General features: G+C 35.8%; 1 protein-coding gene across 1 annotated transcript in view; it reads right to left on the reverse strand.

Annotated features, from left to right (window-relative positions):
* RMDN2 (regulator of microtubule dynamics 2) overlaps positions 1-18,737 on the reverse strand; it is a 64,533-nt gene that overhangs the window by 27,813 nt on the left and 17,983 nt on the right. The window contains exons 3-7 of the mRNA XM_068975529.1: positions 13,680-13,854; positions 11,841-11,943; positions 9,713-9,773; positions 3,358-3,433; positions 1,041-1,118 (exon numbers count right to left, since the gene is read on the reverse strand). Coding sequence (XP_068831630.1) covers positions 1,041-1,118; positions 3,358-3,433; positions 9,713-9,773; positions 11,841-11,943; positions 13,680-13,854 — 493 coding nt within the window. The remainder of the gene's footprint in view (positions 1-1,040; positions 1,119-3,357; positions 3,434-9,712; positions 9,774-11,840; positions 11,944-13,679; positions 13,855-18,737) is intronic.

The raw sequence follows: 18,737 nt of genomic DNA on the forward strand, positions 1-18,737 counted from the left end.
GGGGAGTCCCTTACTGTCGTGATACTGTTTTTTAAAAAATATTTAAAACTGGCATAATAAAACTGCTTACTCATAAAAGGATGAAATGTGATAAGAAATATAAAGTATAAAATGCACACGTGACATACACAGCAGGTGATCATTAAAAGTAAAACCTCCTGCTTTATCTCTAATCCTCTATAAGCCACAATTAAAAAAAGCTTCATCTTCTGCCTACCCCAGTTTTCTCATTCAGAAATAGCATTTCTCTTTGGGGCAATTTTTCATGCAGCTGTTAAGACATACTTTCACATTCTGTTAACTTTCTGTAAATGAGTGTCATTTAACACACTGGGTCTCAGACTTACCAGCTGCTTTTATTTATTTCTATACATCTTAGGTCCCCATCTACAATTAAGTTCCTTGATGATAAGGATGGTTTTTTATTTACCTTCTGGCCAGTGAGCACAGTAAACTCGGATAAATGAAAAAATCCTCTCACAAAACAGAGAGCAGTGCATCAATCTAGGGTATACGGGTGTAGGTGGCTGATCACCATCTGAGAAAAGATACATCAAGGGAAACACTGTGACTACATCTAGGGAAAAGGGAAAGGCGGTAAAGAAAAAGGACGTATACACTGATAAAATCAAACAACGTATGTGGCCCTTCCGACTGGCTCAGCAGTAAAAAATCCGCCAGCAATGCAGGTGATTCAGGAGATGTGGGTTCAGTTCCTGAGTCAGGAAGATCTCCTGGAGGAGGGCAAGGCAACCCACTTCAGTATTCTTGCCTTGAGAATCCCATGGACAAAGGAGCCTGATGGACTACAGGGCGTGGTGTCACGAAGAGTCAGACACAACTAAAGCAACTGAGCATACTGTATGTAATGCAACATATATTTATATAATATGTTAAATTTATAAACTCATAAAATATGTACTGATTTCACAATTTTCTCTATAGCAGGCACTAGGTAAAACAAGAGTAAGCCACTGAAAATCTATCATATAATCATAATATATTCAAATAAGATTTATAGATAGATGCATTCAACTTACAGAATAACAGTATCTTCCCTTGAGGTAATACAAAAAGGGTTCTTCAGGTAAAAATTCGATTGCTTTATCTAGATGTTCCTGAAAGACAATTCAAAAAAAAATGTCATCTCCCAAGTTTCAGGCAGTGGTGAATGGAACTCTGCCTAGCAATTTCAAAGGGACTTTATGATGTTGTTTCTTCCTTCTCTTTATCATTAATACAATTAAGCTTATCAATAATCTAATCATCAAAATGCTCACAACTAGAAGTATGATTATGATTTAATAAGGCTACAGAGGATGTCATTTTAAAAAGAGAAAACATCCAAGTCGCATTTTTGTCTGCCCATGACCTCATACTTCCTGATTGTCAAATGATGTGGGTACAATGGAGAAAAAGAAGGGCAGAACCAGGTGATAGAGGAATCTACCCACCTGACATTGTCAAATGGTTATAGGGAGCTGGAAAACAAAGAACTCTTTGCCCATCCTTACAATTATTGACCCCGAGGGGTTATTTACTGAGTGACTATAACTGTTTATTGTTGCTGTTCAGTTGCTAAGTCATATCTATGCTTTGTGGCCCCATGGACTATAGCATGCCGGGCTCCTTTGTCCTACACTGTCTCCTGGAGTTTGCTCAAATTCATGTCCATTGAGTTAGAGATGCTATCTAACCAACTCATCCTGGGCTGCCCTCTTCCCCTTTTGCCTTCAATCTTGCCAGGCATCAGAGGCTTTTCCAACGAGTTAGTTCTTTGCATCAGGTGGCCAAAGTATTGGAGCTTCAGCTCCAGCATCAGCCCTTCCAGTGAATATTCAGGTTTGATCTCATTTAGGATTGACTGGTTGGATCTCCTTGCAGTCCAAGAGACTCTCAAGAGTCTTTTCCAACACCGCAATTCAAAAGTATCAATTCTTCAGCACTCAGCCTTCTTTATGGTCCAACTCTCACAACCACACATGACTACTGGAAAAACCATAGCTTTGCCTTTACAGACCTTTGCTGGCAGTGTGGTGTCTGCTTTTTAATATGCTGTCTAGGTTTGTCTTAGCTTTTCTTCCAAGAAGCAAGCATCTTTTTATTTCATGGCTGCAGTCACCATCTGCAGTGAGCCCATTTAGAGCCCATCTGCATTTAGAGCCCAAGAAAATAAAACCTGTCACTGTTTCCACTTTTTCCCCATCTATTTGCCATGAAGTAATGAGATCGGGTGCCATGATCTTAGTTTTTTGAATGGTGAGTTTCAAGCCAGCTTTTTCACTCTCCTCTTTCACCCTTATCAAGAGGCTCTTTAGATTCTCTTCACTTTCATTGGAGCAGTATCATCATATCAGAGCTTGTAGATATTTGTCCCAGAAATCTTGATTCCAGCTGGTGATTCAATCAGTCCAGTATTTCACATGATGTACTTTACAAAGAAGTTAAATAACCAGGGTGACAATATACAGTCTTGATGTACTCCTTTCCCAATTTTGAACCAGTCAGTTGTTCCATGTCCAATTCTAACTGTTGCTTCTTGACCCACGAACAGGTGCTTCTCAGGAGACAGGTAAGGTGGTCTGGTACTCCCATCTCTTTGAAAATTTTCCCCAGTTGCTGAACCACACAGTCAAAGGCTTTAGCATAGTCAATGGAGCAGAAGTAGATATTTTTCTGGATCTCCCTTGCTTTCTCCATGACGTAACAAACATTGGCAATTTGGTCTTTAGTTCCTCTGCCTCTTCGAAATCCAGCTTGTACATCTGGAAGTTCTCGGTTCATGTACTGCTGAAGCCTAAATTGAAGGAGTCTAAACATAACTTTGCTAGCATGTGAGTGCAACTGTATGGTAGCTTGAACATTCTTTGCCATTGCACTTCTTGGATTGGAATGAAAATTGATCTTTTCCAGTCCGGTAACCACTGTGACTAAAACTACAGGCACATTATAAATAATGAGTATGTTCAGTACTCATTTTACTCATCCATTATGGCAAATTTAAGCCCTGCATTGAATTCTACTCCTCCTAACAAATTAATTTGTAGAAAATGTTAATGAATTAATTCCAGCCATGCTTATGATGTAGGTGAACTCACGACCAAAAGGCTAAGACTCTGTCTTTAGAAAAACAATACTCATTTACTTTGTGACTTCTTTCAGGTTCTATAATAATAATAATAATTTTTAATCAACCAAAGAGCTTGATTCTTTTTGGCACAGTACTTTTAAAGACTGACATTTCATTTAAGTAAAAAAAGATGAAGTCCTAGAGATAAGTTGGTTTAATAATTTGATTTATACTTGTTAATGGAACATTACAAGCTACATTAAAACATTCTTAATATCAAGAAATACCTTGAAGCGATATCCGTAGTTAATTTTGTTTTGTAAGCCCTCAAACTCAGATACATAGCCACACAAAACTGCATACCTGAAAAGGATAAAAACAGTGGACACTGGGTAAATTTTAATGAAATATCATGAAATTTAACATTTAAAAAACATCTAAACTATTCATTAATATTTAACAAAAGTATTCATATAGATGCAAGGACCCTAAAAATAATAAATACTTGACATAAACATGAGGCCAGTTTCCTCATCTATAACTGAGGATACTAACACCTTATATCTTGTATATATGCTGTGAGATAAAATATCTAAAATGTAATTGCTTAGAATAGTGCCTGGCATGAGTGAGTTTCATGAAAGATGAGATGCTGCTATCACAATCATCAACATCAAAGTCACTAAGAGACTCTCAGGAAAGTCTAATCAAATTAAAAGTATTAAACTGAAAAATATACTGCATCAACAGATTCCTGTTTCTTTTTCATAAAATAAAAAGTTCACGGTTCCCTTTAATGTCATTTGAAAATTAAAATAAATATCATCACTAAAAACAAAAACCAATAAAAAATTTTTTTAATACTAAAATCAAAGATAATTTTAGACTATGTTTTTTCAAAAATTCCCCAGGCCCTTCAATCCTTCACTGGAAACACACTACTGCAATATTGCATCTCATGAATTCTTTACCTTTTTTCCATTAGGAATATAAAATTTACATCAGTGCAGCCATGAAATTAAAAGACACTTACTCCTTGGAAGAAAAGTTATGACCAACCTAGATAGTATATTCAAAAGCAGAGACATTACTTTGCCGACTAAGGTCCGTCTAGTCAAGGCTATGGTTTTTCCTGTGGTCATGTATGTATGTGAGAGCTGGACTGTGAAGAAGGCTGACTGCCGAAGAATTGATGCTTTTGAACTGTGGTGTTGGAGAAGAGTCTTGAGAGTCCCTTGGACTGAAGGGAGATCCAACCAGTCCATTCTAAATGAGATCAGCCCTGAGATTTCTTTGGAAGGAATGATGCTAAAGCTGAAACTCCAGGAAGAGTTGACTCATTGGAAAAGACTCTGATGCTGGGAGGGATTGGGGGCAGGAGGAGAGGGGGACAACCGAGGATGAGATGGCTGGATGGCATCACGGACTCAATGGACGTGAGTTTGAGTGAACTCCGGGAGTTGGTGATGGACAGGGAGGCCTGGCATGCTGCGATTCATGGGGTCACAAAGAGTCGGACACAACTGAGTGACTAAACTGAACTGAACTGAATTACTTGACTATAAATTGGATATAATATTTGTTCAGCAAACTGCTTCCTCTAAAAATTGGGCATATATTTTTATATTCAGACTATTTCTGTACAAAAGTATTTAGAGTTTTTCTGTCTGAGGCTGTATATTGTCACCCTGCTTATTTAACTTATATGCAAATATCAGTATTTCAAAAGTAGGTCCTAATTTTCCCTTGCATTGTCATAACTGAAGAGGAAAATGCAATTTTGGGTGTTATTTATCTTGATTGTTTCTGTGGATACACATATGAACGTTCAAATAAGAAGTTGAAGAGAACAATTTTCTTAATTTGGAATACTCAGCCCATTCCTGGACACAGAAGATCACACAATTCACAAAAACTTCTGCACAACCAATAAAATGACCCCTTTTCAGTTGTAACTTTTTTGACCTCTTAATTTTCATTAGAAAATCAATAATCTCCTAACAGTAAAAGCAAGCATTATGACAAACGCAACCTATTAAAGGTGAGCTGAGAACTGACCTATATTAGGAGATACTACTTAAATTACTAGATTTAAGTACTATCTTAAATTACGATAATACATTTATCATAACTGTTATTGTTTAGTCACTCAGCCATGCCTGACTCTTTTGTGACCCCATGGCTCCTCTGTCCATGGGATTTCCCAGGCAAGAACACTGGAGTGGGTTACCATTTCCTTCTCCAGGGGATCTTCGCAACCCAGGGATTGAACCTGAATCTCCTGCGTTGGCAGGCACATTCTTCACCACTAAGCCACCTGGGAAGCCCATCACAACTGTAGCAATATTGATATACAATATTGAAAAATTTTATAATGAACCAATATTAATACATTATTGTTAACTACGCTCATGCTTCCTTCTAATTTCCATCTGTTTTTCCCTCATGTCCTTAAATTTTGACATTTTTCTCTCCACCCCTCCTTTCATATTTATCCCTGTTAATTCATATCTTTTTTAGTATCTCTTTCCCATGTGAAAATCTTTTAATTACTCCTGTCATCCATTATCCATCCTGTTTCTCCTAATTTTGTGCCAGTTGCAACCTTTATAAGAATACCTTCCATATCTTCACCCACTGAAAAAATGACTGAACACACTAGTGTCTAAGATTCAGATCTGGAATGATAGAATAATGATATTGTCAACAGATATTCTGTTGAATAATTGAGGCTCAAACCATTCTCACAGCACAGGTAACCCAGAATCTTGCCTGTACTTTAACATCATCTCCAAGAAGATTACAGGTGAACTTGTCTTCATGCTTTCCTTAAATCCAGATAATTAGCTTAATTTCTCTACTCTACCCACTAGCAAAGAAAAAACAGATCATGTCACATTTTTAGAAAAATCTATGTTGGATCTACTTGAACTTCATCATTCACAGAAAACCCAACCAACTATTTGTGCGGGAGTCAAAGGAAAAGATTTGATGTTCACTGATCTATAGTGGTGGAATAAATCTTCTGTTTTATGAAAAATCAGAAAAGCTTATGTACATCTGGTCTAGCTTTACAGAGTTCTTTCAGCACATTCCTTACAAGTTACTCTAAGTGAAGGGGAAAAAAAGGAAAAAACACGACTTATGAAAACCATAATATGAAATATGTGCATTTTCCCTTATAAATAATCTGTCACCAGAGTCTTACTTTTTTTTAAGTCTGTTTCTTTAAAGTCTAAAGTATTATTTATCTTCTTACAAACCATAAATTCAAAGTTCACCTGACCACTTTTCACAAAAGAATCATCATTTCTTTTCTGGCAATCGATCTCACCTATATCTACATGTATGTGGTATATAGGTTGTTCTTTTTGACACTGTTTGTCTTGAAAAATGTAATTTAAAATTTTACTTTGTAAACTCTTAGGTTGATGGGAACAAGTAGGAAACTATATACAATATGGTCTATGACCTCCATCTAGAGGTTGTTCTAACTATATTTGCTTTAACAAAAATTCTGTATTTTGTTTTCATCTATAGCAAATATTTTAATAATTGTCAAGCAGCCCTGTCTCAACAACTAGTAAGCAACTTTTAAATCAACTCCAAGAAGCACTTTTGATTTAGTACCAATGCTATTTATGCTGTGAAAAAGCAGAGGAAGAGTAATGTAAAAGATGAAATACTGAGTATATACAAATATAAGATCTGGCTTTTATTTTCCCCACTTATTGTGTGACCCTTGGTTACTAATCACAACACTACACGACACACATATATACCAGCCCCCACACACAAACACCATCCACACAGACTGCCTTGCTTACACTTGCCATAAAATGGAAACATGTTGTTCTGTGAAACACATGCATGTGGATATAATTTGTGAACAGTAGAGCACAATGAATATGTAAGACATTATTTATAATTAAGGTCAGGCCTGATTAGCTAACAAACTGCGAATCCATTGGTAATTTTGCTCTCTTGATTCGAAAGGTATTTTAGACTGGTACAACAAAAACAACAGAATTTTACAGAAAGCTTATGTAGCTTTAAAGCTACAAGGCAATTTAACTTGGAAAATATGAAGATGAAAAACAAGTTTTTAAATAACATTTGTTTTTCAATTATTCCCTTGATATCAAACCTTTATGAAATTATTTCTAATGATTGCTCTTTTATTTCAAATTAAAGGCTTATAAACCATCACAGCACCCTGTAAACCGTGAGTCAACAAACTTATGCTTCAGGGTTAGGTGGTAAACATTTTAGGTTGTGGGATCAGAGAGTCTGTTACAACTATTCAACATCATTGCTATGCACAAATGCACAGGGATGGCTGTGTTCCAATCAAATCTTATTTACAAAAGCAGGCAGTTGCATTTGGCCTGGCGGCCATGGTTTGTCATTTATGCTGAATGAATGAGAAAAAGTCTTAACAAATTGAGGAAAATTCCAGCAGAATAAGACATTTTCATGATATTTTATTACAATTGACTATGGAATCAGTCAACCTAAATTTCACCCATTGCTTCTCAAATCAAAGTTTTAATTTTTCTTTCCCATCAGCCTAAACCTCTATTACTATATTTAATTGAATGAGGATTCTTAAATCTAGTAGGTACATCATAATAAATTCTAAAAGTTAAGATAAAATTGACTTTTGAATTTATTAAATTTTATTAACTTACCAGATTTTTAATGTTTTTTAATTAAAAAGTTATACTGAATAAAAAATAACGTGAACCACAAATGGATCAGTGCCCTGTGTGTTTCTGTGTGCATACGGGCAAGATTTCCCGCATGGTCAAATACCCTGGTTATAAATAAGGTAGTTGTGTGCCAGCTAAGTTGCTTTAGTCTTGTTCATCTCTTTGTGACCCCATGGGCTGTAGCCTGCCAGGCTCTTTTGTCTGTGGGGATTCTCCAGGCAAGAATACTGGAGTGAGTTACCTCCAGGGCATGGACAGAGGAGCCTGGTGGGCTACAATCCATAGGGTGGCAGAGAGTTGGCCATGACTGAAGAGACTTTGCACACAGGCACACACACAACAAAAGTGAAAATAGATGAACAAAGGAGAAGCAGCCAGATTAGTGGAAGACAGGCTGGGAAATACACTAAGGAAGAGTTAAGCATAATCTGTCCTCACACAGTGAATTTTGAAGTGTTTATGATGCCTTCAGGGAAGATTTAGGATTGTTCTTGTAAGGAAATTTGGAAGTTCACACTGATAAGTGTCCTCAAGTTGAGGATTAACATCAAACGTACCTTTCGTAATGTGATTCTTCACTGACACAGATGCATGTATGGGAGGAGGGCTTTCCTGGTGGTCCAGACAGTAAAGAATCCACCCCCAGTGCGGGAGACCTGGGTTCAATCCCTGGGTTGGGAAGATGTTCTGGAGGAGGGCATGGCAACCCACTTTAGTATTCTTGCCTGGAGAATCCCCATGGACAGAGGAGCCTGGTGGGCTACAATCCATGGGGTTGCAAAGAGTCAGACATGACTGAGCGAATAAGCACACACAGCACATAGGAAAAGGCAGAGGACACCAGAGAAAGAGGAAGCTGTCTAAGAGAAGGCAAAGAATTCTCTGTAGCAGAAGAGAGCTGGAGGGGGGGATTTCTGCAAATAGAATTGCTTAGGGTACCTGGAGTCTTGTCCCACCTTCTCATGGGAGAGGAAATGGGGTAGGCTTGTATCTCATTTTAAGCCATGTGATGGCAGCTTCAAAAGATTTGCTCTTATTTTGGTATGTCCCTTAGAGTCTGTCCTTTAGTGTTTGGGGGATATAAAAAATGTTCTGATTCCTGCCCAGGGAATTTTAAAATGAGAGTTTGTGAGTGGTGCTCCCCCTGCTGGTAGCAATATAAAGAAACAGGTCTGCTTTGAGAAAATGGATTGCAATTTTGAATTGGAGGAAATACGAATTTCCTGGAGAATAAACGTGAACCTGCAGGAAAAAAAACCATTTTAAGAGAGATTTTGCCTAAAGCATCTCTGAATAATAAAATAATCCCAAAGAGGTGTGGATTTCTGAAAACCTAGGTCTGAGAGAAGGGTCATAGATAAATTTATTACTAGCACCTAACATATCTATATTGCTGGGGAAAAAAATAATTAAGGAACTGAGAAATGTTGCAAAAATGCAACTGTGAGTAAAATGAAATATTAATTAAAAACAATATATTTATTCTTGTGTTTTATAATTCTAAATATACAAAGGATCCAAAACAAAACAATACTCTCAAGAATAAATTTCTTGTCCCAAGGATACCCACCTACAACCATCCAACTAATTAAATTTTCTTTGTCTGAGTTTTCTTATATTAGAAATGGCTTTTCTTTCACTTATGGAGTGTGTATACCTTGTCATCAAGGTATAATGGCTGATGTGCTTTTATTCTTTGAAGCATTCTCCCTACATTTAGAAACATGGCATCATTTTAGCATTTGTTTCCAAACAAAATCTTTTACAAATATAATTTAATTAGAATTTATCATATTCAAAGTTACTGGACTTGGTAGATTCAGTTATGAAATATTCAATGAAAGTTTATCTTAAAAACATTTAAAATATACATACTGAAAAACACATGAGAATAAACAGAACAATTATTGCATAAATTTTATGTACTCACCATAGATGACAATATCCATTCTTGGGTGCTCTCATAATAGCTTTTTCACCTAATGTCTTTCCTGAAAGATAAATGTACTTACAGTTTGGTACCTTCATGTGAGTTGGTAGGAGGTAAATTATTGAATTAAGCCAGTAGTTCCCAACAGTATGGTCCTAATACCAGAAGTCATTACCTAGAATCTTGTTATAAAAGCAAATTTGGGGCCACATAGAAGACTTACTCGATCATAACCTCTGAGACAGCTATCTGCATTAACTGGCCTTTAGCGGGTTAATGGCCTTTATTTCTGATACAAATTCAAGTGTAGACTCATTGGACTAAGTGATTTAACCAAATGCAAAAGTCATTCGATCATTATTACTAGATACAGCTTTATAATTAACTCAACCAACATTTACTGAGTACTTTCTAAATGTTATATTGTGTGAGCCCCTGGGAATAAAAAGTCAAATAAAACACAATTCTTGACCTCTAAGAATTCATTGTTCAGTAGGCGGCAGGTATATAAACAAAAGAATTCTGTATAAAGATAAATACAAGGTTAAAAAGAGCATAGCAGAGAATGGAGAGAGCAACTCTATCTAAAGGAGTAAGGGAAGGTGCCCCAGAGAAGCTCTTGTCTAACCATTCATGATAGTGAACACACTCAGTGCATAAATAATTCCCCTAAATAATTTTACTTCATTTTAGAATAACTTTTAATAATCTGTTAATTTCTGGATAGAGGTTTGTCTAAACCACATTCTCAAAATCTTTCTCAAAAAGCTGCTGTTTTATTTCATACACTCTCCTTTTCTCTGCTCTTTTTCTTTGGCTTGAACAGCAATGATGTGATCCAATGATTTGAAAAATGCTCTTCTAAATAAGTAGTTTAGATGATCTTTATAAATAAAGATCTTTTATTCTAAAATCATTCTCCTATTTGTTAAGGTGGTATTCTATAGCTCTCTCCATTAAGAGAACTACGCAGTGTAGAAATCTACACAAACTGGAAAAAAATTAAAAAGCAGTCTCTTAAAATGACAACTGATATTACATTGTGGGCATATATTAGAAGAGTTAATAATCTGATAATGAGTGCTTGAAAAACATAAATATTTTTAATGTATAAACATTAAAACTACATCAACTTCTTACCTACATTACCAAGTGAACAAAAATAGCTTTGAGGGCACTGCCTAAAATAGAGGCGATTCCATCACTCTGAGAATATAAAAGGGAGCCAGGTAGTATACATACTGGTTTTGTACCCTCACTGATGCAGCTTCAGCCTGAAAAGAAACCTATTTCCCCTAAAAAAAAATGTTTATTCTGTGGTCTATTTGTGTCCATCATTTAATCTTGAAAGTTACAAATATGTTCTTTTAGATATGATTCATATTTGATTTGCAAGACAAGTGTGATCAGTCATAGGACTTCAACAGATGTACTGCAAAAATGGGACACCACAGTTAGCAGGTTAGGAAAGAATTTTATACTCTCCAGGGATCCAATCTTCCCTCCACATAACAAGTTCAAGTATACTGTCAGGAGGAGCAAGAGTCAGCAGACTCTTCCTCCTTCATACTGAGTGCCCATGCCCTTCAGCTCCAGTCTCCAATTTCCTGGCTTCTCTGCCAGGCACTTATTACCCGTGCACTGAATTACAATTGCCTGTCTCTGTACTGATCTTGTCAGATCATTTAGCATTCTGGCTGTTATTCTTTTGTTGTTACTTTAGAAAACAGGATGATATAATGAACAATCATGGACTCATCACTCTGCTTAAACAATTGTCAACTCAAGGCTTACCTTGTTTTACTGAGATGAATTTTGAAAAAACATTAAAGTCTGAGTAGCTATTTCTTTGTGGTACCTGGAGTTCTATGTTATAGGAAGTAAGAAGGGTTATTTTAATTTTGGTGAAAGACTACTATTATTATTACTTCTCAAATTATTACCACTTAATGTATCATCTTTCTACGATTTTATAAATTTTGAAAGCTGGAATTTGAGTTTTTCAGTTGCCTATTTTAATATACTCAAATATTTTTAAAGACCATATACTTTTATCTAAAAATTCATTTGTGGTTTACTATAATAATGATTACTACCTGAGAATAATTAATATTCACAAAATACTTACCAATATTAGCATAATGCTTCTTTTCTTGTGTATTTGTAGATAGCTCATACATGTCTCCATAAGCACGAGCAAACCGCCAAATAAACTCTATTTCATCTCTAAACTGAACACACAGAACTGCCCATTAGATAAACTTAGTAATGTGACTAAATTACTGCAACCTTTTAAAAAAATTAGGTAGGTAAACTGGTACTTAGAAATGACTGCGTTCATGTGCATATCACACTTTAAATTCAAATATTCGTGGCTATAAAGTGTGATCTAGTGTAGTGTTACATTTGGGTCTTAGAAACCAATGAATATTATGCAGACACCAGTTCCGTACCTATGAAGAAGAGAAAACTAAGTGTTAGAATTTATGAATTCTCTCTGGGTGGTAGTATCCTCCCCTTGCTTTCCTTTCTAACTTAACTACTGTCAATATGATGCCTCAATGGGCATTTCACATAATATCTGTAAGTTATTAGAGATTATATATATTCAAAAGAGCAGTCACATTTTTTTACCTAAATTACCTAAAGAACAATGCTAGAGATTTAAAAACTTTTGAGTTCATGTATTTAGAGTTTCTAAATCCTCAAAAGTTAGCCTTAAATTTCTCATGGGAAAGAAGATTTATTGATCTTTGTGATATTGCAAAATCCTTTTTTCCCCTTTGATGGTGGTGGTGGTGGTGGTGGTGGTGGTGGTGGTGGTGGTGGTGGTGGTGGGAAGGACGAGCTTTGTCAATTCAGTCCAACATTAAACACTGAAAAATGATTACTAGTAGAAACACAGTGAGATACTAATGGCTGTTACATTAATAACTGAAAGATAGCGAGCTTAAAGTGTAGCTTTTCCTCCCTCGAGAAGCAGTACCTCTTGCTCTTTATCTGTTATAAAATATTTAAGAAATATATCAAATTGATAAAATCAATGTCAATCTGTATAATCAACCAGATCTCTGGTTCTCATTTTTATGACCTTTGAGCCTAATAAACCCTTTGTTGTTGTTGTGTCTGACTCCAAGTTGAGACCAACCCTTTGCTACTCCATGGGACTGCAGCACGCCAGGTTCCTCTGTTCTCTACTATCTCCAGGAGTTTGCACAAATTCATGTCCATCGTGTCGACGATGCCATCCAACCATCTCATCCTCTGTTGCCCTCTTCTCCTCCTTCCTTCAATCTTTTCCAACATCAAGGTTTTTTCCAATGAGTCAGCTTTTCCCACCAGGTGGCCAAAATACATACTGGAGCTTCAGCTTCAGCATCAGTCCTTCCAATGAATATTCAGGGCTGATTTACTTTAGGATTGACTGATTTGATCTCCTTGCTGTCTAAGGGACTCTCAAGAGTTTTCTTCACAAGTTTTAAAACATCAGTTCCTCGATGTTCAGTTTTCTTTACAGCCCAACTCTCGCATCTATACATGACTACTGTAAAAACTATAGCTTTGACTATATGAACTTTTGTCAGCAAAGTGATATCTCAGCTTTTTAATGTGCTGTCTAGGTTTGTCATACCTTTTCTTCCAAGGAGCAAGTGTCTTTCAATTTCATGGCTGCAGTCACCATCTGCAGTGATTTTTTAGCCCAAGAAAATAAAATCTGTCACTATTTCCACTTTTTCCCCATCTATATGCTATGAAGGGATGGGACTGAATGCCATGATCTTGGTTTTTTGAATAAACTTTTTTATTTAGTTTAAAAAAATTTTTAGTAATATTATTAAAAAAATTTACACCAGTCATTTAGCTTTTGTAAACTGTGACACAATTGCTGTGGTCATAACATGAATGGAAAAGTAAATTAAATAAAAATTAAAACTATACAAACAAGTTATTATCACATATATCTCACCTTTTCTTTGTGGTCACAAAGCAGCTCAAAACTCTCCACTTTTTTGCCCTCATTCACTCGTAAATTATCAGCCATCTGAATAAGGGCATCTAAATTTAATTCCTCCACATGAGTGTTAAACGCCTTAGGGACTGGAAAACTCTGTTCTTCGGTGTCAGTATTAGCTGTAACATACCTAAAATTGCAGAAATAATCATCAACTCTCTGGAAAGTTATACTTTAATGGCCAGAGAGATCCTTTTAAAATGTAAGTCAAGTCATTCTACTCTTAGGCTTGAAATCCTGCAATGGTACCTCGTTTCACTCAGAGAAAGCTCATGTACTAATCTCTGGAGGAGGGCATGACAACCCACCCCAGTATTCTTGCCTGGAGAATCCCCATGGACACAGCAGCCTGTACAGTCTGTGGGGTCACAAAGAGTCAGACACGACTGAGCGACTAATCACGTTTCCTAATAACCATCTACAAGACTGGATGATATTTGCCTCCCACCTCAATCGACTCTCTGACCTTATCTCCCAGCTTGTTTCTCATTCAGTCAATTGCATGCTGGCTGCCCAGCTACTCCTTAAACAAACCAGGACATTCCTACATCAAGACCTTTGCTTTCTGTTCCCACTGATGGGATGGCTCTTCCTTCAGTGCTGTGCTGCACTTAGTCGCTCAGTCGTCCAACTCTTTGCAACCCCATGGACAGTAGCCCACCAGGCTCCTGTGTCCAAGGGGATTCTCCAGGCAAGAATACTGGAGTGGGTTAGCATGCCCTTCTCCAGGGAATCTTCCTAACCCAGGGATCAAACCCAGGTCTCCTGCATTGCAGGCGGATTCTTTACCATCTGAGCCATAACTCACACCTTCACCTCCTTCAAGTCTCTGTTGAACATCATATCTCAATATAGCCCACCCAGACCACTTCATTTCATGTTGCAACCACTACTTCCCAACCCATGCGCATTCCCTTCACCAATCTCCCTTATCGTGCTTGACTTTTTTTTAATTTTCTGTAGTACATACTGTCTTCTGATACACTGTGTATTCTACTAACCTACTACATGTGTTATTTTTGTCAGGATCTCTCCCACTAGAATGCATGCTCCCTCACAACATGATCCCTAAAACAATTCTTTGTTTTATTAATCGATGTCATCAAGTGCCTAGAACAGCACGTGACACATAGGGGATACTCACTGGATACTGCTGAATGAATGATACAGAGTTGTAGGAACTCAGAGGCAGTCAGGTATATATATAAATTAAATATTTATATATTCATGTATTTATATATACGTATGTATATACACACATATATTCACACACACACATATATATGTATAAATTTGTGGTTCAAGATGATGTTCTAACCCTTAGCTTAGTTGTTAAAAATTCATGCTACCTCTCACATTTCCTTTTTGGTGGCATATAATGCAACAATTTATTTTCATTTATTCACACATTACCTTGTTCTAAAAAAGATCTTAAGGAAGTATATAAGGATATATAACACAGAAGAGAATGAGTTAGAAGCAGTGAGAAAAGATAAAAACAAAGTCAAATGTGAATAAGGCCAATAAAAAAGTACATATACTTTAGATACCTATACCCTTGCTAAAAGGCACACAAATGTGATTTCACATCTTGAAATAGCTGAAGCAGTCACAGTCTCCAGCAGATACTAACAAAGAGAAAGGAAGCAAGTTCTCGAGAGAAGTACACCTATTTTCAATACTGACTCAAATAAATTTTCTTCAAAGTCCTTATAAAGAAAACACTATATAAATGATACTCAACTTCTGTAACAACATTATTAATGGCAACTTCATTCTTCTAATTGCTCAAACCAAAAATTTAGAATCATCCTTGACTGCTTTGTCTAACCTAAGCAACGTTCAGAAATCTCTGTTGTTTCTATCTTCAAAATATATCCAGGATCCAGCTGCCTTTACCCACTACTCCCCTGGTCTAGACCACCACCAGGTTACCTGTATTAATGCAATCCTGTCATGTCTCCCTGCTTTAGTCCTTGACCATTATAGTTTATTCTCAACAGAGGAGCCACCATGGTCCTCTAAAAAGCTGAATCAGATCATGTAACCCTTTGCTCAAAACCCTCCAATGGGTGACAAAAGCATAGTAAGAATGTTAAGTCCTTAGAGTTATCTATAGGATCCTTTATAATTGAGTCCAGTACCTCTGACCTCATCTCCTATCACTCTCCTGCTTGATCAGCACTCCAGGAATACTGGCTTCCTTCCTGCTTTAATATCTTCGTGTTTGCTGGTCTTTCTGCCTGGTATGTTCTCCACTGAGTATCTATGTTAACTTACCTCCACACCTGTCTGACACCCTTATTCAAACATAATCTTCATATTATGGCAGATGCTATGGTTACCTACATAGTATACATTAGAACCTACAAATTGCGGGACTAACAGAGTTTAGCAAGTTGGCTGCATATAATACTAAAATATGAGTCAGTTTCATTTCTAATATATTAGCAGCAAAAGCCTAAAAAACAAAATTAAATAAAGTATTTCACTTATGATGATCTCAGAGAATGCCAGACACCCAGGAATAAACTTAATAAAACATGTAGAAATTATATGGAGAAGATATAAAAGATATATTAAAAACTGCTCATAAAAGAACCTAAATTCATGAAAAAATATATCATGTTCATGGCTACAAACAACTGATATTATAAATGAATGAATTCTCTCTAGATTACAGATTCAATGTAACTCCAATTTTATAAACCTAAGAAATTTCATACAATTTAATGAAATGATTCTAAAAGTTACATGAAAAGGTAAACAGCCTAGAATAGTCAAAGCACTGTTAAGAAAGAGAACAGGGAGAGAAGACTTACCTCACCAGATATTAGACCTATCTTGCAGCTACAATAATTAAAGACAGACTGCAACTGGTAAAAGGATGGATGAGTAACTGAAAACAGAACAGAGTCAAGAAACAACCTCATATGCAAATGAAAAGCATGCTACAAGACAGATATGGCATGTCAGATTAGTCTTGCTTTAGCAGGTGGTTTCACAGATGCTTATTATATTGTTTATAATAGCAAACTAAGTAAATGAGTAAAAGTGGCACATGCATGGACCATTAATCAGAGTTTGCATAAACTAAAGACAGTTTTTAGTACAATTCTATGCACCTGAGATACAGTAAGAAAATAATAACCAAAAGAAAGAAACTAGTTTAATATCAGACACTATTACTTAAACTAAAACCCACCAAACAGTACACTTTAGAAGGGTGAATTTTATGTTATACAAATAATATCTCAATAGAGATGCTATTTTTCATAAGAAAAAACTGAATATTCTATAGCCATTAAATCAATTATATCTAGAACTTGTATGTCCACTCTAATAGAGAGAGGGAAAACACAGAATAGCTATATAGAGAGTTCCATTTATTCAAATTCTAAGGAATTAAAAAAGAGGAAACATTACTTACATCATTTTATGAAGCTAGTAAAACTAATGCCAAAACCAAATAAGTATAGTAAAATAAGTAATAAAAATTATAGGCCAATTTCTCATATAAATTTTGACACAAAAATCCTCCAGAATATCAGCCAAAAAATTTCAACACACATGAGAGAATGCATTATAACCAAATTGAGTTTATCTCATGAATTACAAGCACAGTTAACATTGGAAAATTTCTCTAGTGTAAGAGATAAAATGAGGAAAACTATATGATCTTTATAGTGGTCACCAAAATTTTTTTTTCAATGAATTCAATACCATTTCAAGACAAAAGAAATACCAAACCTATAAACAAGGAACAGAACTTCTTATAATAGAATATAAACCCCAAACCATGATACAGTTCACATATAATGATGAAACTTTATAAGCATTCTCTTTAAAATCAGAAATAGAGAAGGATATCCAATATTGTTGCTTCTATTTAACAGAGCACTGCAGGTTCTGTTAGCACAATATTAAAAGAAAGACAAAAAATAGATAAGAATTGGGAAATAAGAAACAGAACTGGTATTATTTGAAGATTATTCAATAAAAAGAAAATCTAGCTCCCTTCACCCAGCAAGAACACCTCAAGAAGTTGTCTGTGAACCAGAAAGTAGGTTGTCACCAGATACTGAATCTGCTGTAACCTTGATCATGAGCTTCCCAGCCTCCAGAACTGTGAAAAAGAAATTTATGTTGTTTATAAGCTACCCATTCTATGGTACTTGTAGCAGCTCAAACAGACAGACAGTATTCAGTATTTAAACTGAAAGAAAATCTAACAGAATTTACAGATGAGTAAATAAAACTAACATATATGATCAATTATCCCCATGGACAGAGGAGCCTGGCAGGCTACAGTCTATGGGATAGCAAAGTATCAGACATGACTGAGTGACTAGCACACAGGTTCCTATATCTGTAGAACAAGTTACAAAATGTAATTTTATAAAATATAGCCTTTTACTATAGGACTATATACAGGAAAAATACACAGTATCCAGGAAAAAATTCCACAAGAAGTTTGTAAGATTTTTCTATAGAAAATTATAAAATATCATCAGAGAACATTAAAACATGTTTAAATAGATAGGAAAAGATGTCATATCCACTGACAGAAAAACTTAACTTTAAACCAGTTTCCTATGGTACCAAATTAATAGTTTTAACATAATTCCAGTCAAAACCACAATGGAATTTTCCTATGGAACTTACCTGACTCTAAACTTAATATGGAAGCACAAGTGTAAAAAGAACCAAACCACTACTCAAGGAAATAAGACAGATTCAATGCAATCCCAATCAAATTACCAATGACATTTTTTACAGAACTAGAACTTAAAATTATAAAATTTGCATATAAACAGAAAAAACTCCCAATACCTCAACCAATCTTGAGAAAGAAGAATGAAGCTAGAGGGATCAGGCGTCCTGACTTCAGAGTACACTACAAAGCTATAGTAATCAAAACAGTGTGTTACTGGCACAAAAATAGACATATAAATCAATGGAACGGAACAGAAAGCCCAGAAATAAGCCACGCACTTATGGGCAATTAATTTA

Source organism: Capricornis sumatraensis, chromosome 1, assembly GCF_032405125.1.
Source record: "Capricornis sumatraensis isolate serow.1 chromosome 1, serow.2, whole genome shotgun sequence".
NCBI lineage: Eukaryota > Metazoa > Chordata > Mammalia > Artiodactyla > Bovidae > Capricornis > Capricornis sumatraensis.